General features: G+C 39.2%; 1 protein-coding gene across 2 annotated transcripts; it reads left to right on the top strand.

The window, feature by feature from the left end:
- Positions 1–18: 18 nt before the first annotated feature.
- Positions 19–23,292, top strand: LOC135099673 (integrator complex subunit 2-like). Of its 2 annotated transcripts, none has more exons than XM_064002094.1 (20): positions 19–380; positions 2,006–2,147; positions 2,996–3,212; positions 3,643–3,773; positions 4,227–4,424; positions 4,699–4,871; positions 5,793–5,993; positions 6,478–6,661; positions 6,798–6,946; positions 7,783–7,981; positions 8,291–8,439; positions 13,036–13,238; positions 13,480–13,629; positions 13,830–13,982; positions 14,675–14,852; positions 15,877–16,141; positions 18,062–18,169; positions 18,395–18,614; positions 22,594–22,767; positions 22,884–23,292. In XM_064002094.1, exons 1-20 carry the CDS (start codon positions 97–99, stop codon positions 23,057–23,059), a joined length of 3,654 nt encoding a protein of 1,217 aa, XP_063858164.1. In that variant the 5' UTR covers positions 19–96; the 3' UTR covers positions 23,060–23,292. The 2 variants fall into 2 exon arrangements, with proteins under 2 accessions (XP_063858164.1, XP_063858155.1); XM_064002085.1 differs by having other exon boundaries at positions 13,033–13,238.
- Positions 23,293–27,979: the final 4,687 nt, after the last annotated feature.

Below are 27,979 nucleotides of genomic sequence, written 5' to 3'. Positions count from 1 at the left end.
GCGCCGGGCAGCTGCCGCTGAGCTGCGGCGCGGCAGTATCACCGCGGATGGAGTGGAGGGAGGGTGTGTTGCCTGTGTATTTTTCAATGCGTGGTCATGCCTATCACCACACCAGTTTCTCCGCGAGTGTTTAAGGCAATCGAAAAGTCGGACATCCACACTCTAGCATGCTGCCGCGAGGAGGACATCCGCGCCATCCTGCCGTGCCTAGTGCGGATGAGCTTGATCGCCCCGCTGGACCACTCCGAGGAGTGCATCGCCGGCAGGAAGGTCATCCTCAGGATACTCTCGGGCATCGAGGTGGTCAACTCTCTCGTTGCCCTCCTCTCGATTGACTTTCCTGCCCTGGAGGCGGACGTCAAGAAGGAACAGCAGCTCAGGTAAGCAAGCCGCGGGCAGCCCAACACCCCCCGCGTCATGTGTGGGATAGGGAGGCAGGCAGGCTGACGGGCCTGCCTGCCCGACAGCACTTGCCTGGGGTCTGTGCCTCCAGTCAGGTTAAGCACGAGGTCAGACCAGAGTGGCTCACAGTGGCGACTCTTAGAGAGCACCAGCTGGCCGCCAAAATGTCTGAAGACACCTGTCACACCTGGTGATTTTCTGCAAAATCACAGCATTTCTTATATTCAGAGAGGAACCTCTCTTGAATAAGCTTGCCATTCTGACTGTCATGTAACCATCCGAGAAAAGCAAACAGTGCAGGGCATTCCAGTTTAAGGTTCTTCCCATATACCTGTATAATTTCCCAGGTCAAGTATCACCTGTGCCTGAGCTATGGAGGTATTTAATAAATGCTTTCAGATGTTAGATACTTCAGGAATGCACCATCTCAGGAAAGACAACTAAGACATGTATATTGAGGCATATGTATCATAATACTGCTCTGCTGCACACCTACTGTCACTGGTCTCTTATCTCACCAGCTCACCTAGTACTGACATAGGTCAGTCTCTGTGATCAAAAAGAAGCACTGTAATATGGGTAGATTTTTATAGATTCACTATAATGAACATCAGTCTAAATAATAGACTTCTTACAGGTTTAAATGCATTGTAAATTATTTTATTCTATTTATTTTTTTTAAATCTATATATTCTAAAATATCTCCTCCCAGTAAGGAACCTGTGGGGGTACAAGGTTTTTGGTGAAGACAAATAACTGCCTCTCATTAATCTTGCAGTAGTCATGTTGCAGTGAAAAACATTTCAAAATTAGATATAACCAAATGCTATAACCTTTAGCCTCCAAGATCTACATTTAGTGCTCAGCAAAGCAGCAAAGTTTGAAAACTGCTGCTCTAAATTCTAGATGAAGTTGAATTACATCCTCTGTAAATGAAGTGTGAAGCTTAGTAATATGATAGAGCTGACCTGACTTACATAGTTGGTAGAGCCACACCCACCTGGATGCATTAGATGTGTTAGGATAGGAATAGATGGTTCAGTAAGTGTGTCTGATAAGCTTGTATTCATAGAGGAACGTAAGTTTGAAGTACATGTGTGCTGTAAATAAGTGGAAATGTGTATAAGACTGCTGTTAATAGAGAATATTGCTCAAGGGGTATGCAGAGGTAAAGCATGTGAAAACAAGGATGCTGCAAACATATTTTTGCATAATGTTTCAGGTAGATGTGGTTAGTTTTGTTACTGGTACAGTACCTTCTGTTTTGCCTTCCTCATGGGAGTACTAATGAATGTCAATTACAGGATCTTTTATGTTATTGTCTTCAGTTTATGCAGTTCATAACCAAGCTGCATAACCACAAAACAAAAGAAAAATATTTATAGTGTTACATTTGAAAATTATTGATGCCATTACTGATTTCTATGTTGTGCTGCTAAATTATTTTAAGTAATGGATAATGAAATTGGAGTTTTATGACTCCAGCTGGCTGGATTTAGATTAGTATTTATATATATTTTTTTTTCTTTTTTTTTATGGAATAACAAAATTAAGTTTTGACTTTTACAGAATGTCATAATTTGAATGATGTTTTAAATTTCAGGCAGAAGCTTGGAGGTGGAAACCAAAGTGAGAGTGTGTTGGTACAGAATCTTGCCAATGGCTTAGCTCTGGAATTTGAGTGTTCGGATCCTACACGCAGGCTCCGCCTCCTCCTCTCAGAGCTGCTGCTGGTGATGGCACAAGTAAGATTTACAGTTGTCAGAAAAAAAAAAAAAATAAATAAAACTTATACAAAGCCAGAAGTATCAGCATTTTTGCCCTAGGGAATACAGTAGGGAACTTGTGTCTTGAAGTAATAAAATGTTTTTGATATGGTATTGGCATTCAAGAAATATGTATATATACTATTCTGCCTTCTCACTCTAGGTCATTTAAAGAATGCAGTATTCCCATGCCTACTTACATAATGCAATTTTATTTATTACCAGGTATCTGTCAAAATCAGCTTTTTCCTGTTTTTAAACCTGACTCCAGAGGTTTTACATCTCCTTTCATTAAGATGATTTGAATAAAGTTTGATTTTCTGGATTACTTCTGATACATTTTCACTCCCACCCCCATGCCAGTGCTGTATTATTTTTCCATTCAGACACAATGTGATGAAATAGAAATATGAAGATGATATGCAATTTTCCATGTGGTAATTTGTATGGAAAATTATTAGGTAAATTTTTCATGTTTACCAATTAAAAAAGATACATTCAGCATTATTGATAGGATTTGCAATGTTGCGTTCCCTGGATACTTACAAAGTAATAGTGAAATAAGCTTTTATGCTTGTATCTATTTCCATTTGTTTAATTTCTTGTTATAATCTGAAAATTTGAAGCAGCTCCCTCTCATTCAAAAAAAAAAAAATTTCAATGGCTAATTATAGATGAATACAGTATATCTCTTCTGTAATGTGTGTGTTTATCAAACAATCCTTTATATGACCGTGATTACTTGGATTAGTAAAGACCTATGTGTGCATTATTATTAGATTAATTAGCTTTGCTAAGTTGATAAAAGTATTTCCTCCAACATCAAGATTCGAGAGCCACGGCAGGACTTCTACCACAAAGCATCAGAGTTGTTTGACAACCCTTGTTACTTGGAGGAGGTGAGTGATGTGCTGTGCATTGCCTTGGCTGAGCTGCCGGCCTTGCTGCCTCCAGCGGAGGTGGCTGAGGCACTGCTGCACGTCACTAATGGGCCGGTGCTCATCTCCCGTATGGTGGCCAATCAACCTGACTGTTTCAGGGAAGGTAGGAAGCTGATCTGAGTGCTCTATTTTTTTCTTTTACTGGTGAAAAAAAAGACAATAGCTTTTAGAAGTGTATTCAGCTCAACCTTATGATATAAGGTGGTTAATATTATTAACCACTGGGAGTAGACTACTCTGCCAATCCACAAGAGTTGAACAAAATATGTTAATCTAGTCTGGCCTAAAGCTTAGCATTGAGTGTTTTCTTTTTGATTCCTTGTGGAGTGATGCAGATCCAGTACAGGAGGTCAGGGGTGTGGGATAGATGATGTCACACTGTTAACAATTTTTATTTTTTTATTTTGGCTGATTGTCAGTTTTTATCAGTAATATCTTGTTACAAGCTCATCAATGAATATTATTTGATGTGTGGCTCATAAACTGTTAACTGTGGTCACTAATGAGTGATATGCTCATCATGCCTACTGCAGTTGTGACTGGTCTGGTGATGAATGGAGACAAACAGGATGAGGATGTCCCTGGGGGCATGCTGAGGCTCCAGGCTGTACGTACACTGTGTCAAATGAATCCCAGCCAAGCCCTCAATGTGCGAACCCTTTGTGTAAGTATATTGATTTGTTGTTGAATTATTTCAAATATAAAAAAAAAATTTATATTGGCATGATTGATTTTGAAATTTTTATTTTCAGTATTTTTAGGTAGTTTTTTGAGGATTTATTCATAAAATGTTGTGTTTTGTAAATCAACACAAATGGTGAATTGTTTTGTTTGTAGCCTTGAAAATTTTTAAATTGAATATTTGTGCTTGTAAGGAAAATATCTGAACAATATATATGCAAAGTTACTAATTAACTACTTTGTAGAGTTCTTGTGTTTATTGCCATATAGTTTAGTGATTTATTAATTACAACTGAAAGTCATGAATAATCCATGCATCATATCAAATCTTAAATTTATCCATATATACATGTGGCTGACTCATGCTAAGGAAAGTAACTGAGATAAAATTAATTGGAATTAATTTATCTTATTTCTGATATCTTTCTGTCTGCAGGTGGAACAGTGCCGCATGCCTGGGCTTGCAATTTACCTCACCCTGGATGCGGGGAAGGCTAATGCTGGAGGGATGGGAGGCAACAGTTTGTGTGGTGGGGAAGGAGGGGATGTGGTGAGCTATGTAACAGGGCTCCTCCTCTCTCCAAATCAACCACAACGCTCATGGTTTGCACAGTTTGTCAAGAGTGGCCAGAGAGTAAGTGTTTATATAATAAACAAGTGTTGTTTTGTTTGGCTTACTATACTGCTTTAAGGAAATTTGTTATATTATCATTTATTACTGCTCTTCAGAACTTCTTACCTGCATTTTATCATACTGCCTTTTGATATCCTCAAGGAAAATACATGCTAAAGTAACTTGTGAATATAATTTTCTTAATTTTTATAAAATTTTGGTGGGGAACCTTGTGTTGGGAGCAGAATATTAAACTGTTGTCTGAAGTATAAATTTATGTCCATGTTTCCCCCAGAGGAAGTATGACCAGCCTGCATCAGCATTGGTGGCTTTGCGCACAGACCTAAGTGAACGCCTGAGGAACTTTCTGCTCTTTAACAGCAACGACACACTACCAGATTCCCAGGTGATCCATGCCACAGCACTCCTCAGACTCTACTGTGCTCTAAAGAGTTTGGCTAACCTCAAGTAAGTGTTTTAGAGTAAGGTAGACCATATATTAGGACATAAAAAAGATTAAATCACATCAAGATATCCAGAAACTAGCTGACTAAATAGACAATTTACTGGTAGTTGACAAATGTACACCCATTTAAACATGAAACTTGTCTATCAAAAAAATGTGTAGCAACAACTGTCATGCTCCTCTCTATTTTACATAGTACTTTGTTTCTGTTGGTACAGATTTTCAATAATAATTTTACTTCTTAAGTTGGCTTTTTTGGATGCATTGAATTGCCTGTGTCGTCTCCATCAAGATGCTTGATTTAAGAGTATACAGAGGCATTGTCTGCTCCTTTATGGAATTAACTTCATGAGATTTTCAGGTTGGTAGTGAGCCTTTGCCCCCTTACTTTTTTTTCATGAATTTTGAAGGGAAAGCTCTACTTCTACATGGAGCAGATGAAATTACCTTCAAGTAGATCAATATAGCACTTAGCTGTGAGACTTACTTGTGGTTGTGTGGCATTGTACTTAAAAAGTATACCACATACTTTGATTATGGATGCCACCCTTTTCTAGTATTGTTATGGAGTGTTAGTTTGACAACCAAAATTGTCTGCAACTCAAAATGAAGGACATTTAGGTCACCACATCCCTGTGCCACACCACAGTGAACATTGGTCATGTAGTTCACTTTCTACCTAATTTCTTGCATTCCATTATATGTATTTAAAAGTTTTGTGCCAGTCCTCCCACCCCTGTAGCCATGCTGTACAAGACTTGCTAATTATTTTAATTTTTATTGTATGTTTCACAAATGAGAGAGTGTAGTAAACACTTTCTTATTTGTGTGACTTAAACTACACTTCAAAAGGAGACAATTAGTGTAAATGATATTATGTTAGGGAAATTGTGGCAGCCTCTGACATGTTTGCCTCATTACAGATTCAGTGAGGACACAGAGATCATGTATCTACTGCAGCTGGTGACCTGCCGACCTCCCCCCTCAGCAGCAGGAGTGAGGTTTGTCAGCACTGGTCTGTGCATGCTTATTGCCTGTCCCTCCCTCATCTCATCCCAGGACAACGAGCGCAGGGCCTCTGAGTGGATCAAGTGGCTGGTCAAGGAAGAGGCATACTTTGCAGGGTGAGTTTTCAGAAGGCAAGGCTTGGTATACAAATCTTTTGGGAGATGTTATTCATTATATAATATAGTTTCAAAAAGTAATCTTATCTAACTATTTAGTGAGTTTCAAGAAAATGCAAAGAAGAGCTTAGTGGAGGTAAGTTTCATCTCTAGAAGTGGTGCATATTACAACAGTAAATTATTTCAATTTATCTAATAACTACTTTGAAATGAAATATTTCAAAGGTTTGGTCTGTTGGCTGTGCTGCTTTATGTTTTGGTCTGCTTTATCAGAATGTTGTTGTGGATCTTGTTGGCCAGATAGCTAGAATGTAACTTCTGTGCGACAGAGTGTGGTAAATCTTATCACTTCAACAGATTGCTTTATACTTAATTTCTCTTCTTTTCTGTCATCCAAATTGTGCACAAAATTGATAATTGCAGACTAACTAGCTTAAGTGGATAATGCATTTGAATTACTTGTCTTCTCTCCTTCCATGGTAAGGGCTAGTGGTGTGTCATCATCTTTTGGGGCCATGCTTCTCCTCATGGCAATACACTTCCATGTGCAGCAGCTTAGTGCCATTATTGAGCTGGTTAGTGCTGCTCTTGGCATGAAGGTCATCACTCGGGCTTCCAGTCTTGGTCGTATCAAGTATATCTTCACTCATGATGTGTTCACAGAGCAGGTAAGAGAGCCCTTAGCTGTCACATAAGCTGTAATGGTTGTATATTTATCTAACTGAATAGGGAGGCTTTTTTTTATATATAGATTTGATCTGTAAGCAAAGATGACATGACTCTAAATGTTCTTTTGGCTTGCAGGTGGTGACAGCACATGCAGTGAAGGTGCCAGTTACAACAGGCCTTAATGCCAACATTCCAGGTTTCCTTCCAGTACACTGTGTTTACCATCAACTCAAAAGTCGCATGTTCACCAAGCACAAGGTTCCCATCAAGGACTGGATCTACAAGTATGTATTACAAATTAAGGCTTTTGGAACTATATCCATATATGTATCAGTGGCAATATTTATAAAGGAAGATCAGGCATCTGTATAGATGCATTCACATTTACAAGAATTCCCTCACATCTTAGCTTCAAGGCATGTGAGGATGAGGAAAAAGATGCAAAGGTGCAGTTTAAAATTAAGGAAGCTGTGGTCTTGTGTGCTGTGAATTCTTTCCCATAGAGTCAAACTGTTGAGATCCATTGTAATGTTCAGATGCATGTATGGAAGATTATTCTGTGCATAAACCCTCAACTGTGATGTGATGGAAAGCGGACACTACATGACAGCATGCCTTCTCAGGTAACAGTGATGACATGCAGAGTTTTTCCATTCTCATCAACATGATAATCACTCCTGTTTCAACTTTCTGTTGGCTAAGATGGTCAGACTGAATGTTTGCTCTTTTGATATAGTGAAGGAGAGGCAGCTTTAACTTAATCTGGTGCTTGATACAGTTAAAGAACAGGATTTTTAGAGAGCATAAAAAGTGCAGAAGTGCAGGGTGCAGTATATTGTAGCACAAATTGGCTACATAATTAGAAGGGTAATATGATTCGTAAAATGTAAATCAAATCACTTTATTACATTTTATAGATATGATCTTGGGAGATTTTGATTGCATATTGTGGTTTGCAAGTTATTGTTATGGTATACTGTTGATGAAGAAGAATATGAAGAATACACTATGTATATGTAGTATTTGATATTATGTAACAAACTATTGCATGTTTGTAAAAGTTTGGACTAGAAGAGGGAATGCCATTAGTGTTGCCCCAGTAAAAAATTTTGCTTCACAGTCAGATCTGTGCTTCATCAACACCACTACACCCAGTGATGCCACAGCTGATAGAAGTGTACGTCAATTCCATCATCCTGAGCTCCAACAAGGGTGGCATGTCAGACCACTTCAATGAGCCCATCTCAGAGGAGGAGATCATGGCAGTATTCTCTCAGTCAATATTCACTGAAAAAAATTCTGGAAAAAGTCATGAAAAGGTAATTCTTCACTCTCCTATACTAAGATTAATTTTAAATGTGTAGCTGCTCACTAGATATCTGTCATCATCATCATCATCATCATCATCATCATCTTATTATTATTATTATTATTATTATTATTATTATTATTATATGCATCTATCGTAGAAGTTTTAATCTTGACAATGAATTGTACTGGTTCATTGATTTATTTCATCATTAATACAGTAGTTCATGAGTAGTGGGTTAAACCATGTATGCCATGGATATGACAGTGAGTGAGCATAAGAACTGCTTAGAATGTGGCTGTTTGGTTTGTCAATCCAGCACCAGAACCCAGGGCAGAGGCGTGGGGCCCTGAGAGGTAGCCAGCTGCGGAGGTTTGCAGTGCGAGGGAAGGCTGCTCTCACACCTCCCACCACATCCACCTCCAAGACATCTCACCTATCCTCCCAAACTTCATCATCCACCACAGGGTAAATTGCCCTCATTTTGATAGTATATATTAAAGAGATGTCCAAGGCTCCCATCCCTATTCTTTGAAATTTTCTCAAGTGATCATGACAATGATTTCCATTTTTATTTGTAAACACCATTCTTAACACACTCCCTCTTTTCAGTGTTCCATCCTTCCTTTTTTCTCAAATATTCAAATGCTGTACTTTTAGGATTCTTGTATCACTCTACAACATCTAATCCTCCTTTTGTATTATCTTCTGGTATTGACCCTAAGTGTTTTGACACCCCCTCAACTTTTTCTTCATTAACTTCTGCAACATTCACGGCCTTAGATCTGATTTTCAACCTGTAGAACACCACCTCTCCTCTACTAAACCTCATCTTTTCCTCACTGAAACACAGGTATCTGAGGCAACTGACAGTAGCCCCTTTTCTGTTCCCTCCTACTTTCTCTAGCCTCGTTTTCAATCCAAAGCTGGGTGTTGTGCTTGTGCACAATGACTTAACCTGCTCTCGTGCCCACTCTCTTGAATGTTCCAAATTTTACACTATCTGAGTCACTCTCAAACTAAATTTACCTGTGCTGTATACCTCTCACCTTACTCCTCTGACTGTAAAAAATTCTTTGACTATTTAACTTCGAAAGTGGAGCACATTCTGACTCTCTTCCCTTTTGCGGAGATCTCCATTGTTGGAGACTTCAGTGTTCACCACCAGCTTTGCCTTTCCTCTCCCTTCACTGACCATCCTGGTGAACTAGCCTTCAACTTTGCTATCCTCCACGACCCAGAGCAATTGGTGCAACATCTTACTCGTATTTCTGACCGTCTTGGAGATATGCCCTACATTCTTGACCTTTTCCTAACCTCTAATCCATCTGTTTATGCTGTTACCATCTCTTCTCCGTTGGGCTCTTCTGATCACAATCTCATATCTGTATCTTGTCCTATCGCTCCAATTGCTCCTCAGGAACCCCCTAAGTGGAGGTGGCTCTGGCGTTTTGCCTCTGCTAGTTAAGGGAACCTGAGGAGGTATTCTGCTGATTTTCTTTGGAATGACTACTGCTTCCGTGTCAGAGACCAGTCTCTTTGTGCCAAGCACATAACAGAGGTGATGGTGTCTGGCATGGAGATGTACATTCCTCACTCTTTTTCTAGACCTAAACCTTCCAAACCTTGGTTTAACAAACCCTGTTCTCATGCTATACATGATAGAGAGGTGGCCCACAAAAGGTACTTGAGCCTTCCACCAACAGAATCTCATGCACTTTATATTTCTACCTGGAACCATGTCAACTCTGTTCTCCAATTAGCAAACTCCTTCATTAATAGAAAGTCTCAAAATCTTTCAAGACCTAACTTCCCTCGTGACTTCTGGCATCTACCCAAAAGCATCTCCAATAACTTTGCTTCTTTTCTTCTCCTTCTTTTTTTCAACCAGATGGTACCACTGCTATCACATATCTCTAAAAGCTGAGCACTCACTCAAACCTTTGCTAAAAACTCTACCTTGGACGATTCAGGGCATGTTCCTCCCTCTCCTCCACCCTCTGACTATTTCATACTACCTATTAAAATTATTTATAATTATATTTTCCATGTCCTAACTGGCCTAAATAAACCCTTGGAAGGCTTATGGACTTGATGGGGTTCCTCCTATTGTTCTCCGAAACTGCACCTCTGTGTTTTCACCTTGCCTTGTCAAAGTCTTTCAACTCTGTATGTCAACATCTACCTTTCCTTCTTGTTGGAAGTTTGCCTACATTCAGCCTGTTCCTAAAAAGGGTTACCATTCTAATCCATCAAACTACCATCCTATTGCTTTAATTTCCTGCCTATCTAAAGTTTTTGAATCTATCCTCAACAGGAAGATTCTTAAACATCTATCACTTCACAACCTTCTATCTAATCACCAGTATGTGTTCTGTCAAGGCCACTCTACTGGTGATCTGTCTTTTCCTACCAGGTCTTGGTCATACTCTTTTAGAGATTTTGGGGAAACTTGTGCTGTTGCCTTACACATATCAAAAGCTTTTGATAGAGTCTGGCACAAAGCTTTGATTTCCAAACTACCCTTTTACGGCTTCTATCCTTTTCTCTATAACTTCATCTCAAGTTTCCTTTCTGACTGTTCTATTGCTGTTGTGGTAGATGGTCACTGTTCTTCTAAATCTATTACAGTAGTGTTCCTCAGAGTTCTGCCCTGTCATCTACTCTCTTCCTATTATTCATCAATGATCTTCTAAACCAAACTTCTTGTCCTATCCACTCCTACTGTGATGATACCAACCTGCACTTTTCCATGTTTTTTTGTAGATGACCAACCCTTCAGAAATTAAACAGTTGTCACAGGGAAGCCACAGAATGCCTTCCCTCTTGAAAGAATTCAAGTCATAGGAAGGTGGAAATACAGAAGCAGACAGGGAGTTCCAGCATTTACTTTTCCATATCTTTCTGGCGACGTCCAACCCTTCAGGAAGCCACAGAACAACTGATTTCTGATCTCTCTAAAATTTCTGATTGGGGCAGAGCAAACTTGGTATTGTTCAGTGCCTTAAAAACTCAGTTCCTCCATCTATCAACTCAACACAACCTTCCAGACAACTATCCCATCTTCTTCGATGACACTCAACTGTACCCCTCTTCTATGCTGAACAGCTTCGGTCTGTCCTTTTCTTATATCTAAATTGGAAATTTCACATTTCATTTTTAGCTAAAACATCTTCTTTGAAGTTAGGCATTCTGAGAAGTCTCTACCAGGTTTTTTTTCATTCTCCTTCAGCTGCTAACTCTGTACAAGGGCCTTATCTGTCCATGTATGGAGTATGCTTCACATGTCTTTTTTAGACAGGGTGGAATCAAATGCTTTTCATCTCATCAATTCCTCTCATCTAAATAACTGTCTTCAGCCTCTTTCTCATTGCTGCAGTGTTGCATCTCTGGCTATTTTCTACTGCCAACTGCTCTTCTGATCTTGCTAACTGCATGCCTCCCCTTTTCCCATGGCCTTGTTGCATAAGACTTTCTTTCTCTCACCCCTATTCTGTCCACCTCTCTAATGCAACAGTTAAATATTTGCAATCATTCATCCCTTTCACTGGTAAACTCTGGAACTCTCTGCCTGTTTCTGTATTTCCACCTTCCTATAACTTGAATTCCTTCAAGAAGGAAAGCATTCTGTGGCTTCCCTGTGAGAACTGTTTAATGCCTGAACGGTTGGGCATCTATGAAAAGACATGGGAAAGTGCAGGTTGGTATCATCACTGTAGGAGTGGATAGGACAAGAAGTTCGGTTTAGAAGAGAATTGATGAATAATAGGAAGAAAGTAGGTGACAGGACATAATCCTGAGAAACACCACTGTTAATAGATTTAGAAGAACAGTGACCATCTACCACAGCAACAATAGAACAGTCAGAAAGGAAACTTGAGATGAAGTTACAGAGAGAAGAATAGAAGCCGTAGGAAGGTAGTTTGGAAATCAAGGCTTTGTGCGAGACTCTGTCATAAGCTTTTGATATGTCTAAGGAAACAGCAAAAGTTTCACCAAAATCCTTAATACCAAAACTCAGTAAGGAAAGCCAGAAGATCACCAGTAGAGTGGCCTTGACAGAACCCATACTGGCAATCAGATAGGTTGCGAAGTGATAGATGTTTAAGAATCTTCCCGTTGAGGATAGATTCAAAACTTTAGATAGGCAGGAAATTAAAGCAATAAATAGGATGGTAGTTTGATGGATTAGAATGATCACCCTTTTTAGAAACAGGCTGAATGTAGGCAAACTTCCAGCAAGAAAGAAATGTAAATGTTAATAGATAAAGTCAAAAGAGTTTGACTGGGCAGGATGCAAGCATGGAGGCACAGTTTTGGGGAACAATAGGAGGGATCCCATCAGGTCCATGAGCCTTCCGAGGGTTTGGGTTAGTGAGAGTATGGAAAACATCACTGGAGGTTTTAGTGGGTAGCATGAAGTAGTCAGATGGTGGAGGAGAGGGAGGAACAACCCCTGAATCATCTAGGGTAGAGTTTTTAGCAAAGGTTTTGAGCTAGGAGTTTAGCTTTAGAGATAGATGAGATGGCAGTGGTGCCATCAGATTGAAGTAAAGGAGGGAAAGATGAAGAAGCAAAGTTATTGGAGATGTTTTTGGCCAGGTGCCAGAAGTCACAAGAGGAGTTAGATTTTGAAAGATTTTGACACTTTCTATTAATGAATATCAGTCACTTGCTGATACAGGTTGGTCATGCTGATACAGGTTGGTCTGGTTGGACAAACCCTGTGTTAACTTGTACTGTAAAGAAAATGAATGGGTCAGGCTTGACTACTTTTACATTTTCTTATGTATATGCATATATGTACACTTTATTATCAATATGATATAGAAAAAAATTTGATATGTTATTTTTTATTTCTTTTCTTTTATTATTTATTTATTTATTTATTTATTTTTTGTCAACCCTGCATTTGAAGGAAATTATACCATAGTATGTGTATGATGATGCAACTGAGAATGTTGAATAGTCATGTATTATTACTAAAACTTCCATTTATTGTTTGAATCTAAGAAGAAAAAAACATTTGTCATGTGCATGACTTTTTTATTTCATTGGCAGCAGCAACACACCAGTTGCCTCAATCATGACGTCTCAGCTATTGCTGCTCTACTACCTACTCTTGTATGAGGATGTGCGCCTCACCAACAGCCACCAACTTCTTGCCAGTTCCCGGAGAGTACTTTCTTATTCCCCACACCTGTTTGCTCAGCTTCCCATCAGATACCTGCTTTCACATGCACAAAAGGAACAGAGGCTGTATGCAGGTATGTTGCAACAGAACTCAGTTTCTTAATGTCAGTAATAGTGAAAACTAGAAGTAACAATATTTTATATGTTTATAAATTATTGAAGGATTGATAGGCTAACTTCCATGCAAGTTTGTAATATTTATTAAATTGATACTGTAGCTTCATAATCCAGACTGAATGCTTGATTTATGTTTACTTTCTGATTTGTTTTTCTTGGTTAAGAATAAGAAGGTTAATATTTATCTTTGCACTTCAGGTCTCTACTCCCCACTGGTGAAGCTACTTGTGAGCCACTACCCCCAGCTGTGTCTGGTGGAGGACTGGCTCTACCAGACACCGTCAGCAAACTCCAGACTTGGTATCCTTCCACCTCCACTACCTCTTGATCCTCAAACTGTGACTAGAGGTGAAAACCTTTGCAAACCTGTCATTATTCCAAGACATGAAGTATTGCAGGTCTTAGCATAGATGCTTCTCACACTTGTTATAAAAAGTATATTGATTTTTTTCCTTCAGCTGTAGAAAGTTTTATTACAAACTGTTAGAAGAAGCTAATTCTTTACTTAAATTTTGCTTTCCTATATTGGGTATGTCATACTGTTGCAGCTATGGAGGATGCTGCTCACAACCCTGGCCAGGTGCTGGTACTACTGGATCGTTTGTTAAGAATGCCTCCGTATCAGCTGTGGCCCCTGGCTGGCCCTCTTGTATCCTCTGTCAAGTGCCTCCTGAAGCCTGGCATTCCTCGCAGAGTTTTAGGTAAGAACAGGTTTAGTTATCTTACTCAAACATAACCATCCATAGAATGACACCAGAATTACAAAGGCAGGTAACATAGGCTGGAATGTAGAGTGAGGTGAAAGTCATAGGGTTTGAGTACTATGGAATTGTGAATGAATTGGTGGCTTGTTTTATTTGTCTGCTTCAGTAAACTTATCTATACCATCCCATTTACTGTTGTAAATATGGTTGAGCAGTGCAATAAAATGTTTACAGGAAAAAAAAATAATGTTGAATGTGGCTAAACACAATGGGACCATATGAAAAGAAAGATGGGCCAAGCGTGATGTAGGACAAGCGAGTGAAGTATTTATGGATGGAGCAACCAAAAGTTATTTCTGCAGTGGGTGAAATAATGGGAGTGAAGTCCATCAGTGTAGCTTTTTCTCCAGCCTAAGTTCATCCTGAGTGATGCAAGAAAAGGAAATTTTATCAGTGTATGGTGTAACACTAATCTCAATTCAGGAATCTGTTACTTATCATATTAAGAATATAACACCAAGCACTAAACCAAGAACAACATATTTGTAGTAACCTTGTTGGAATGATGTAGTCTTGTTAGAAGTTTCTGAAAATATTTGTTACTTTCATCTTGGCTCTCTGAGCATAATCTGGACATATGCTGTTAGTTACCACTATAAAAACTGAATAACGTAAATCTTGATTTTCAGACACCTATAAGCAAGTGTGGATGAGGCTCAACTCCCTATTTCCTCGAAGACTTTGGGCCATGACAGTGGAAGGATTATTGCCAGCAGAAATTCATGGGAGAGTTCGGCGGGCACTATCTGAGGATGACATTATCTTGGATCCTCTCTATGTCCTCCGTTGTGATGATGAGGTGTACAGGTGAGGAAGTACTTCTCACTATTAACAACAGTATCGTTAGAACTGATTGCTTGAGAGGATGGGCTGTGATATATGGGTCAACTGGATGCTTTCCTCTGACAATATTATATTATTCTTTATGGACTTGCTTTCACCATTGTTGTTCTGGCCAGTGTTTACATTTCCTTGCCAAGCTGGAGTCTTGGCCTTCATTATCTTGGTGAGCAGAAGCTTTACAGCAGGTTTTCTTGAAGGGAAGTGCAGCTCTTTCTTCACTTCATGCATAATTGTTTATTGTGACATGACCTAGGTAATTTATATTTGCTCCAAATGAAGCTGTTAGTGGCCTTCGAAGTTTTCCTTGGCCATCCAGTCTCCAAGAATGGGTTCAAGTGAAGGAATAACATGAAAAGGCAGGTCTTGTATGGCAATATGATTCATGGGTGTTCATATCTCTGTTTCATAAAATTTAAGTCTTCCCTCATGACAGCAAACTTCCAACTATCATGACATCTTTAAGAAAAAATGGGTTTTAGTTTGTGAGTTGGACAGGCAAGAGAGAGGCATATCACATTGGAAAACTGTAGATCCTCTTCCAGTTACTCCCTTAGGCACACTTGAAATGGTGCACAGTAAGTTTAGTGAAGCTGGATCTAACTCTACTGCTATATGTATAGTAACATAACATTACAGATATGTATTTACCATCAAATCTATTCCTACCAATTCAACACAGGTGACTTGTACAACATGGAGATGGCTCAACCTTTTGTTTTGTCTTTAATGTTATTGTTGTCTTCTGTCATTTTGCTTTATTTTAAACTTTTCTCTGATATTGCTGTTGACTTGTAAACATTTCATCTGTTTTAGCAGAAAAAGAAGCATAAGTGTTTTTGTTTTGTGTATTTTCTGTTTTTCAGATGTTGTGCCATGTAATGTGGCCAGAGGAAAGGTTCAGTGTCAGAATATAAGATTTAATTTGCTTGCAAGTTTTGGAAGTGTGACAAAAATAAGGATCCTAATGTGTACTTCTTTGACTTCATAGGTGTGCTCCCTTGCTGCACCTAGTAATCTATATGCTGCAAGTGTACCTGCTATCTTCTCGCACCTTCCTATCACAACAAATGCAAAATAGGCCAGCAGCTGCAATCACTCACAACCTTGGTACCAATACTTCCACTGGCACTGCCACTTCTCCCCAAACAATAGAAGAGGAGAGAGAGAAGCTCAGAGGGGCACTGGTACTTACTCAGGAGAGTGCTGCTGTGCAAATCCTTTTAGAGGCCTGCTTAATGAAGGAAAGAGAAAAGGTGAGTTACTGCTAGATATCAGATTCACTCATTTCAGATGTTGTATTTAGCTGTGTGGCTTTATTTCATGGGTAATGAATCATCATGTAAGAACAGGTTCCATATGTAGCCTTAATCATCTTGTGGGATATCTCTCTCCATTGGATCTCAGTCTATATTGAATTTTTAACTGAGTCTATTGGTATTGCACTTTTTACCTACCTTAATCATTCTTGTTATTTTCTTTATGGCTAAGCAAGTGCAATCAGCCCTCCTCCTTACTTCATTAATACTTTCACAGGAACCTTATGCCCCCTAAAGCTCACACTTGTTAGAAGCTAGAACCAGAAAAAAAAAGATAACTGAGTTAATTGTGTTATGTGCTGCATAAATAAAGAAAGTGAGAAGAAAGATGAGACGAAAGGAGAGAGAGAGAGAGAGAGAGAGAGAGAGAGAGAGAGAGAGAGAGAGAGAGAGAGAGAGAGAGAGAGAGAGAGAGAGAGAGAGAGAGAGAGAGAGAGAGAGAGAGAGTTAGTTAGTTAGTTAGTTAGTTAGTTAGTTGTAGACGCATTACTGACAGGTAGCCAAGCCCACTATAAGTTTAGTGTAAGATTTTCTGCACACAGTCACTCTTCTTCACAAATTAATTTTCTACATTTCCAGTTGTTCTTTTATAATGAGTCCCTCCCAGTGTTTAGTTGAAGAGTTTTCCTTGCTTATAAAGTAATCAGTATGTATCCAGCCCCTATAGTATACTCAATAGAATTCTGAAAAGATAACTGTCTCTGTATTACACTGCTAGTAAGTGGACCAGGTGGTCACACACCTGTCCCTTCCCTTGTACCCCCTTCTCTCTGTCATATGACTTCCTCTGTCTCTCCTTGTGAGGGGCATGTGGGGCAGGTAGATTGTCACTACCTCCTTTGTCTTGCTCAGTCACTGTCCATACCCCACAAGAGCATGACATGCAGTTAGAGGCAGTGTTACTGCAAGGAGACTGGGAGGAATACAGGTAGAGGGCTGTTTGCTATTAAGGGTTACTTGAGTAATTTATCACTGTACACCCCTGCTGATACTTGTCAGGACTTTGGAGTCTCCATCAACCTGCCTGTGAGTGCTGTTCTTTCTAATGCACTTGACATATTACGATGTGACTCCTCAACTCTCTGTGAGCCGAGTGTCTGGTGTCTGTGAGCAGTTGGTGGACCCTCCTTTTTAGTCTGTGGGCAGCTTGTTTGTTAAAAAGCGTTGTGTTAAATGTTACTGTGTTCCTGTGCTGTTTTAAAGAGACTGGACCCAAAGGATTATATGTAAACTGACATACAATAAAGTTTACTTGTTCCTCAGGCCCTGTCATTGTGTGGGTAGTAAAGGCCTGTCTTCAAGGAAGCTGTAAATGACACTAATCTGCAGGAGGAAATAATACTTTGTTGAACATGGGTGGTCCATTACTGTAGGTGGTTGTCCAATGAGGTATTGTACCTTGACCTCTTAGGTGTGTGTCCTTTGTCATAAGTGTCCCTTTCTAGAATGTGGCTGACGATTCTTTCTCAGCAAGTGGAGAGTTGCTTGGCAGTAATAATATTCCCTTCCCTGTAGGTGGGTGAAACAGGGTGGCAACCTTAGTTGTGTAATTCACCACAGAAGGCCAGTAGAGCCTTGTAGAGGTGAATGTTAAGTCCTCACTGCACTGTGTAGAAGTGGTAATGTAGAGAGGCTGATCCAGTGTAGTGGCAGCTGTAAAGGGGAGCAGAATCTGGTGTTATGACCGTCTGCTGACAGGATTCAAGAGATCAGAAGGACCTTGTAATTCCTAACTGGATCCTGCAGTAAGTTACATAGGTGATAACTTAGGGAGGCTCACTGAGATACAGGCAGTGGTGAGAGGGGTGGGATTTCTGCTTGTAACAGTTGAATAATGTTGCAACTCCCTTGTTTCAGGATGGTGCTGGTGCCTTGATACTCCAGGAGGTGCGAAGTATTGTGTGTTCCTACATTCATCAGGCTTTCCTTAAGGACACAACATTAGCTAAACTGGTTCATTTTCAGGTGAGTAGATTAATATGTCATTTGCTTAAAGTAACTTTATTTATGAAAGCATATACTTGATGCATTGATTCACACCCTATGGTTTACTTCTTGTTGCAGTTAGATTAATACATTATGAGAGCCTTACTCAGCACAATACATGTCTTCATACTTGCTATCACAATAATTTTTTACTTATAGACATTGATAAAACTTTGGATAAAGGCTTGGTTTGTTGTCTAACAGGGCTATCCAGGAGAATTGCTAGGGCCAGTGGTGAGGGGCGTCCCATCCATGCATATTGCCATTGGTCTCAACTGGATCCCTGAGCTTCTACAACTTCCTGACCTAGAGAAGCAGCTGTTTGCCATTGAACTAACTTCCCATCTGGCCTTGCAAAATGCTATGCCCTCTACTCTTAGTATATCCAGGCTGGGAATAAACACCCTAGCCACACTATTGTCAGGTGGGTGATGGTAAACTGTGCATCTCTTTACTCTGACATTATTCCCCAGGTTTGCAAATGGGTAGCCACAGCACGTTTCCTTTTAGTGATTTCATTATACTTCATCCTTACACATTCTTGGCTCTAGTCTCTCTCACAGGTATTCTGACACTTAACATTTCACAGAGATGTGTCCCTCATACCCTGCCCCTCTTATTCTCAAATCCTTCCTTTATTTCAGCTTATTCTCTCACATCTCTCTCTTGTACTGTAGCACAAAGCCTTCCTGTTTCATTGGAAGTTATTTATATACAATCACTGCATTTATCATGCCAGGGTGTATGGGTTTTGGCTGGAACACTTGAGTGGGAGGTAATTGCACTCCACTGCTTTTTTCGTTAGGAGGGAGGAAGGGGTTGTGTGGTCGAAATGAAGGACAAATTAGTTAAATCTAGAAAGGTAACTAGCTCAGAGAAGGTGAGAAATAGCTGAAGTGTTTACTACACAAATTGGAGAAGTATTTTGAATAAAATGGACTTGCTTAGAGGAATGGCATGTGTAGAGAACCTTGATATCATTGCTTTAACAGAAACTTGGTTAGATATGTTAGGAAAGGTATTTAATCCAGAGGTTAAGATAGATGGTTATACACTATTCTGTAAAGACTGGGAAAACAGGAGAGGAGGAGGCATCATGTTATATGTTAGGGACACATTACAGTGTTGTATTATCAGTAGAATTAAAACGGATAGCAAAACAGAATTGATATGGGTAGATATTAAGGAAGGATCACAGTCAGTATTACTGAGATTAGTGTACAGGCCACTGAACAGTGCAAAGGCAGGAAATAAATAGAGCAGGCAGGTATAGTCAGGTTTGTGTGGTAGATTTTAATTTTGGGAATATCGACTAAAGCCTGATGGTGGGTAACAGGGAAACGGAGGAATTTTTTAAGGTAATTCAGGATAATTTTTTTAAACAGGTAATTGTTGAACTCACAAGGGGAAAAATGTTCTAAATTTAATTCTAACTAGCAGGGGGAAGCAGTCACGCAGGTAGAGGTTGGAGGACAGCTAGGCAGCAGTGACTTTTGGGAAATTATGTACAAATTAAAATGGGAGGAAACTTTTAGAAGCAAAAACACTAGTAAAATACCTGACTTTAGGAGAGCAGATTTTGAGGAATTAAAAGGGTACCTCCAAGGAGTTTACTGGCAACAGACGCAGTTTGAGATCAGGTCCAGCACGGAGTTGAGAGAGATAAGTCAGGATGAGAGAGGTGAAGTGAGGTGTTAGGGTGTAGGGCAAGAGGAGGGAAGAAGTGTCTGGAAGGGTCGGAGGAGGGAGAAACGGGGAGATGTGTCAATATGTTGGAGGATCAAGTCATGCTGAGATGGGAGAGGTGAGGTCGAGGCGAGTGGATGAGGGAGTGGAGAGGATGGAATGGGCTGAGATAAGAGGATTAGGTGAAGTAACTGTAGATGAGTTGTATAAACATTTCGTAGATAAGTTGCATACAGGACAGTTTGCAAACATCCAGTATAGAGCAATAAGATCACAGAAAAATTACCCTAAATGGATGACTGTCAGGTTCAAACACTATATAGGGTTGAAGATAAGTATATATAAGATAAGGGGAAGAGGTTTTAAGGCCACAATATATTGAATTAATTAGAATATCAGGAGGTTAATGAGGAAAGTTAAAAGCAGTTGTGAATTAAAGGTAGCCAGCCAGGTGAAGATGGATCTTAAGGGATTTTATCAGGTATATAGGACAAAGAATAAGGAAGCTATAGGTCCATTAAAGGCAGCAGATGGGAAGCTGGTTAGTTCTGGGGAGGAGATTAGTAAAATTCTGAATGAGTATTTTTTAACTGTCTTCACCCAGGAAAACATACAGGATATGCCGAATAGTGAGTAGATGTTTAGAGCAGATGAGAATGAGAAGCTGACAGATATTACCATAACTAAGGAGATAGTGGACAGGAGATAGATAGGCTAAAATAGTTCAAGACACCAGGACTAGATGAAATACATCCCAGAGTACTTAAGGAATGCAAAGAGGTTATTAGTGAGCCATTAATTTGTTTTTTTTTGGAAATCACTTGAGTCAGGTGAGGTACCAGTAATATGGAAATTTTACCTCCTTTCTTTAAGAAAGGAGGTAAAACTTCAATGCCTAATTATAGACCTGTCAGCTTAACTTATGTTGTTGGTGAAATTATGGAGTAAGTAATAGCAAAGAACATTAGGGAGCATTTAGACAAAACATAACTTGATAAATCAGTCAGCATGGCTTCATGAAGGGGAAGTCTTGCCTAATGAACTTGTTAATTTTTTTACAGTAAAGTGTACGAGGCAGCAGATAATGGTAATAGTTATGACATCTTATATCTGGACTATTGTAAAGTGTTTGACAAGGTACCCCATCAGAGGCTCCTGAGAAAGGTTAGGCCATATAGGATAGATGGGAAGGTGTTAGGCTGGATAAGGTCATGGCTAAGCAACAGGCGACAGAGAGTTGTAATAACGGCTCTAAATCTGAGTGGGGTCATGTAATTAGTGGGGTGCCACAGGGATCAGTATTAGGGCCATTGTTGTTTTTAATATATATATATATATATATATATATATATATATATATATATATATATATATATATATATATATATATATATATATATATATATATATATATATATCAATGACTTGGATAGTGGAATTAGTAGTGATGTTAGTAAATTTGCGGGTGACACAAAGATAGGTAGATTAATTAGGTCAGAATTGGATGGCATTGTCTTGCAGGCAGATTTAGATAAGATGAATGAATGAACAGACTGATGGCAAATGCAGTTTAATATCAACAAATGCAAAGTACTTAGCGTAGGTAGAGGTAACCCACACAGTAGGTACACAATAAACAACGAAACTCTGGTAGGTTCAGGGTACGAAAAAGATTTAGGAGTTATAGTTAACTCTAAACTCTGTCTAAGAAAGCAATGCATAGAGGCCAGAAACAGGCCAAATAGAGTATTAGGAGTCATTTTTAGGAGTGTTAAAAGTAGAAGGCTCAAAGTAATACTAAAGTTATATTTCGCACTGGTCAGACCTCGTCTAGAATATACTCGTACTGTGCAGTTCTGGTCCCCACATAACAGGAAGAATATAGGTCTATTGAAATCAGTACAAAGGAGAATGGCTAAAAGGATACAGGGGATGATGAGTATTCCTTACAAGGGGAGACTGAAGCTGTTAAATTTACATTCTGTAGAGAGACGTAGGTTAAGAGGGGACCTGATAGAAGTGTTAAAGTGGTATAAGGTTTATAACAAGGGGGACAAGCAAAATTCTTAGGATCACCAACCAGGACAGAACAAGAAATAATAAGTTAAAGCTTGAAAAATTTTGGTTTAAGAAAGAGATAGGAAGAAATTGATTCTCAAATAGTGGTAGATGAACAGAACAGACTCAGCAATCAAGTTGTTAGTGCTAAGACATTAGGGAACGTTAATAGAAGATTAGATAGATTTATGGATAGGGATAATAGGTGGAAATAAGTAGGTATATTTCATACAGGGGCTGCCATGTGTAAGCCTGGTGGCTTCTTGCAGCTTCCCTTATTTCTTATGTTATGTTCTTATCATACTCATATACTCTCATAGTCAGTATGCTTTCTGGCATTTTTTTCATCTGGCTGAAATACCTTAGGATGTTGCACTTGATCCCTTCATCCACTCTACAAAATATTTTACATTTATGTGACATACCAGATCTTTTGTTCACACTTTTGTAGTTTTATCATCTGTTCACTGCACATCAGAAGCACTTCCTAGATGCCTAGAGGTGAAGATTTATTTATTCCTAGTAGAATTTTCTTTGTGTGGTGGGGTGGCTTATCTCAGCTATCACTCTGATGTTTAGATATAAAGATTATTATTTTTATTAATATTATTATAATCATTATTATCATTAAAATAAAATCTATTTATTGACCTGCACAGTGCTAAGCAAAAATAAGCGTTTGAAGATCATCAAGGAATCTCTTCCCTCACTGGTGGCCATTGGACGAGCCTTCCCTGCCCTGACAGATGACCTGCTTCACCTCATGGTTATGTATGGCCGTGTGGCTGCAGCACAATCAGGCCTCCTTGCTGCCCCTGCCCCAAAATCAATTGGTGAGCTTGAAAGCATGAAAACATTAATAGATATATGCATTTTTCTCTATATTTATATACCTTTCATATTGTGTTGTAGCAGTTTCAAAAGAAATAAACTTTCTTCTTCATGACAGCATTTCAAGATGAGGAGAAGCCTCTGGTTGATGGAGTGGAAAAGATGGACTATGAGGAAGGCCCTCCTGTGGATGTGTTTCGTTCAGTGCCACAGGAAGACTCTCTTTATGCTCAGGTTATCACCACCTTCAAGATGCTTGTCAAGGAGAGTACAATGTCCCACAACCTGTACTAGTTTGTTGATTGTGTGGAAGGAGGAAGCAGATCCTTCAGACTTCTTTCTCATGAACTTTATAATATTTTAATGAGTGTGTGTGTGTGTGTGTGTGTGTGTGTGTGTGCGTGTGTGTGTGTGACCATTACATTTCATTGAGTGTTCATCATAATTTTCACTAAGTGTGATTGCAATTTTTGTCTGTTAATTAATGTGTGAAAGAATTTATATGAAAAATAAAATTACATAAATTTTATCATAATTTTTCTCCTTTATATATGTCATGATATCTAGATGCATACTTTATTGAAATTTATCTATTATCACTTGACCTTTTCTTCCAGCTCCAAGAGATAAATAATCTTGGAAGGTAATTTGTGGCTTATCCCAGCTGTATTTGCTTTATGAAACCTTTCCCTCTCCTCAAACAGCAGCAGAAAACTTTAAGGTACACTCATGAAAGAAAATTCCTGACCAGGCTTGAAGGGAAAGCCATGGCCAGCACGGGGTAGCTGTGAGTCGGAACACATACATCCTCCCTACCCCTTAGACCTCCAGAGTCCTGCCTGCTTCCTCTCATCACTTCTTGCCCCTCTTACATTTACATCCTCCCTCTAGCACCGCCTCCCAGTCTTCAATGCCTTACACTCTCTCCTTTTGCACCTTCCCCATACTCTGTCCTCACTAATAAATGATTCACAAGTTGTTATGCAGTGCTTTTAGGCATAAGAATTGTTAATTTGCACACACACACACACACACACACACACGCACACACACACACACACACACACACACAAACTTGTATTAGTCCTTAATAACTGTATGTGGCTACTCTAGTAAGTGTTTATCAAAATAACCGTTCCTAATATTGCAGGCACAAGGTCCGGTACCTCAGTGGGCCTTTTTTTTTTTTCTTCTTTTTTCTCTATTATTCCTTGGCCGGTGCCCTTCCTACATAATATATATATATATATATATATATATATATATATATATATATATATATATATATATATATATATATATATATATATATATATATATATATATATATGAAGCATGGGAATGTGTTAGCATTGTATTATTGAGTGTTAACGCTTATCAATGTGGGTGTGTGTACGTTGTAAAAACAATAAATGGTTAGGCTGCTTATCATACGAGTATATAGCACTGACAGGTGAGCTTACGTATTATTATTGCTTCTTTAGCAGTGTTACAAAAGACGGAGCAGTTCCTGGTAGGAACCACGTCATCAGGCACTCACACAAGATTCATTCTCTGCCTGCCTTGGTGTGTGTGTGTGTGTGTGTGTGTGTGTCAGAATGAATAAATGCACATATTATGAGGGCACTGTTCGATATTGGTGGCGGGTCTTTAGCAAACGAGACAAACTTATTCCATCAAACCAGCAAGTAAGGCCATTTCAATGGTTTTCCCGTGATTTCCTCTCGTGCGTCATCTGTTGGCGCCCACCACCAACTGTCCATTGTTAACACAGTCTACAATCATGTCCAGTTGTCCAATACATCCTCCTCGAGGAATCAGGGCTAAGACTGGACACTACCCAAGTGCCGTTAAGTGTCAATTATTGTAGTTATGTATTACACACACACACACATGTTTCAGAAGAGCATCTCACTGAGGACTGGTTCGAATCCGTATTTGAAGCAGTTCAGTAGCTAGCAGGACTCTGAGACCACTGGGCGCCGCCACCACGTCAGTTCTACAAACTGCATGGGGAGTAGAGGCACTGTGGCCACCTAGTGGTTGTGACCTGTGAATATCTTGGCATCTACAGGGTATTAATCTATGGCATAAAATGAGGTAAGACGACAGAAAGTGGTCTTTCCCGGGGGTGGAATGGACTAGTTGGACTGGGACAAATGAGGGTTAGTGTAATGTGACATCAAGGCGTGATTTGTCAGCACACGAACATGAGATATTTAAAGCTGAATATTAATGGACTGTACATAATAGTGGACAAATGGCAAGATTCCTGTGGAACAACCGTGGCAGGGGCGTGCAGTAGTGGGATTGTTATTATGAGAGCACATGTTCCGTGCCTTTGCGATATGGGGCATTTAGTGGCAAAGATGAGAGACATCTTTCATCCCAGTTTAATGGGTCGTTGTATGTATCCACCCTCTCCTCTCAGGCATGTGGTCCATAAAGTTGGTTGTTCGACAATCCGCAAGTTAACTAATTCTTTAATCGTCTTGTGCTTTTAACAAACACGATGTCAAGTTTTCTCTTTGGCAATTAGTGTTTAAATTGGTGATTGTGTGACTGGCGTGCTAGTCAGTATGGGACTCTCCTCATGAGAGCCCAACCAGGCAAAGAGGGGGCCAAAGACAGGAAGCCGGCAGTGTTCTTTGGGATCGCGGAAAAAAGTCTGAAAATATTGTGAAAAAACTCCTCTCTAAAAGTTCGTAATTTATCAATGAAATATATACAGCCTCGATGATTTGTTCATATAGGATCTTTGTGACTGCTAAACATGATTTCATTCTATTAGAGGCATAAGTATGAGGGCGAGGGGGGCCACATGCCAGTCCCGTGATTGGTGCCTCCTTCTGGCAACGGCTATTGTAAAGTGCTGCCACACGTATTCGGTGTGGCATCAGAATGTCCCCTACTTCAGCTTGCCTTGTGCTTCCCCCCCCCAGATTCCCTCATACTGAACTTTGATCCGCCAGGTGTTCCTGCTTATATACGTAATTACCAAGTTACGCTATTCTTCCACTGACTACATAAGGCAGAGTTTCTCTTAGTGAAAGATTTAGGATATATATATATATATATATATATATATATATATATATATATATATATATATATATATATATATATATATATATATATATATATATATATTGCATGGAAAATCTTCATACAGAATAAAATAATTGATCTAATAGCTATTATTCCATGGAAGACCTGCAAGGATACCATGACAATTTTCATTCGCTCAAGTCTATAAACTACCTTTGCGATCTGTTTTCATTGGTTAGTGCCTCAAGCCAGTGATCTGCCACGTTACTAATGAAGTGCACTGTCATGTGTCCATCTTCATGTAAGTGCTTCGAACCAAAGCCAAGCATGCTTCGAACTGCTAAGTAAGTGCGTATCAGGATAATTTTTTTATCATGCTCTTAGCCCAATGGAGAAAAATATGCAGTAGGATGTGTACCCACACCTTAATACAATGTCACTGTCTTTATTAATTTGTTACCATACGCACGTTTGAAATCGCCTCGTGTGAGCAGGATTCGTTTGAAAACCGAGGTTCCCCTGTACAAGGGATAAAGGGGATGGATGGCCTGTTGGGGGTTGAAAGGATAGACGTAACAAAGAACAACTGAGAGGCAGAACAAGGGGGCTGGGACTTTATATTTTTATTCCTTTCATGAAAAAAAAAAAGTTTACTTGCTTGGTCTACTTCCCTTTGAAAAAATCTTTGCCTGGTTATAGTATGTATTGTTGATAGCTGTGTGTAAATGATAAAGATGCCAATTAAAACCCGTCAAAATATTGAAATTTATTATGTCATGAATCTAAGTTGAATTTTGGTTGTTGCAGCACTATACTCTCAATCAATCAATTTTCCGGCTTTCATTATTTCCTAAGTTTTTACATTGGGTGACAAGGTCCAATTGGTCATGAGTTTCAACTTGGGAATTCCTATATTATCCACTTGAAGAGCTTTTATTGCAATGTGGCATTGTGGTGGGAATGTCAGCAAGTTCAATTCACAACCAAAAGGATCTGTTTGAATCTTGGGCTAGACACTTCGATATGAGCTTGCCTTCTTTGACACTGTAGCTCCTCTGTCAAGGTACCTCAAGCAAGTGTAACAAGGAATTTGCTTTAATTCTTCTACTGACTAGCTTTTTTTTTTTTAGGGGAGAAGCTCTCTGGTGGACTTTTTAGGCTGAGGCAAATGATAACTTACTATTGGCCCCAGTTGTGACCTTATTCTCCTGGCAGGCTTTGGTGTTGCAGCTCTGCCATAGTCCTGACCCTTGGAATGATGGTTGGCTTGATGCTGACCCTTAAATACTCATGACAATCAACAATTCCAACCAGAGGTATTTAGAAAATGAAAAAAAATTGTAGTAGTAATGCATGGCATTGCACAGCACTGCTGAGTGTTATTTATCTTTTGTCTTTTTATATTTATAAGAAAAATTATTTTAGATGCTCCTCAGTTCTTCTTTCAGAAGAAAGTATCAATCATGGATGTTAAACAAAACATTCAAAATAGATTGTACTGTGTGATGACTACATCTATATATAGACTGTTACATTTAGTTGTGGTGGTGGCCAGTGTGCCAGTCCTTATTGCATATATATCCATACACTGAGTGAATGTTGTGTGCTGTTGTCTGGTCTTTGCAGACTGAACCCAGCAAGATGTAAGAACTTTGTGGGTTTGTAAACTGAGAGCTCATTGGTTACTGCTACATACTCATGACCAATTTTTATTGCTCCTACTATAGTTTACTTGTTTACAAGCCTATCATATAAATAAAGAATTTATAAGAAAAATATTTCAATGAATAACATGTCAATTAAGTGCAGCACTACTGCTATGCACTCTCTACCTTGTACAATATATTTCCTCAGTTTATTTGTAGATAAAATGTGTAGTAATCCTTACCAGTAAAATAATAACTGTCACTAAATTATGAGGGTCTGAGTATGTATGTGCAAAGTAATAATAATGTCACTAAACTGAGTCCATATCTGAATGTGCCAGTAAAATGCCACTAAACTGAGGATCTGAGTGTATGTGGTGAGCATGTGGTGGTAGCACTACCTGACTTTCTTGTTCTTTGCAGTGATATTCATAGTGCTTTTACTGACTTTATTTTTATCCTTTGTCTATGATCAGCTTGAATATTATAATTATTATTGATATTTATATAGTATTTGTGA

Source organism: Scylla paramamosain, chromosome 4 (genome assembly GCF_035594125.1).
Source record: "Scylla paramamosain isolate STU-SP2022 chromosome 4, ASM3559412v1, whole genome shotgun sequence".
NCBI lineage: Eukaryota > Metazoa > Arthropoda > Malacostraca > Decapoda > Portunidae > Scylla > Scylla paramamosain.
The sequence above is the reverse complement of the archived record's forward strand: the minus strand, read 5'-3'. Positions and strand labels throughout refer to the sequence as shown.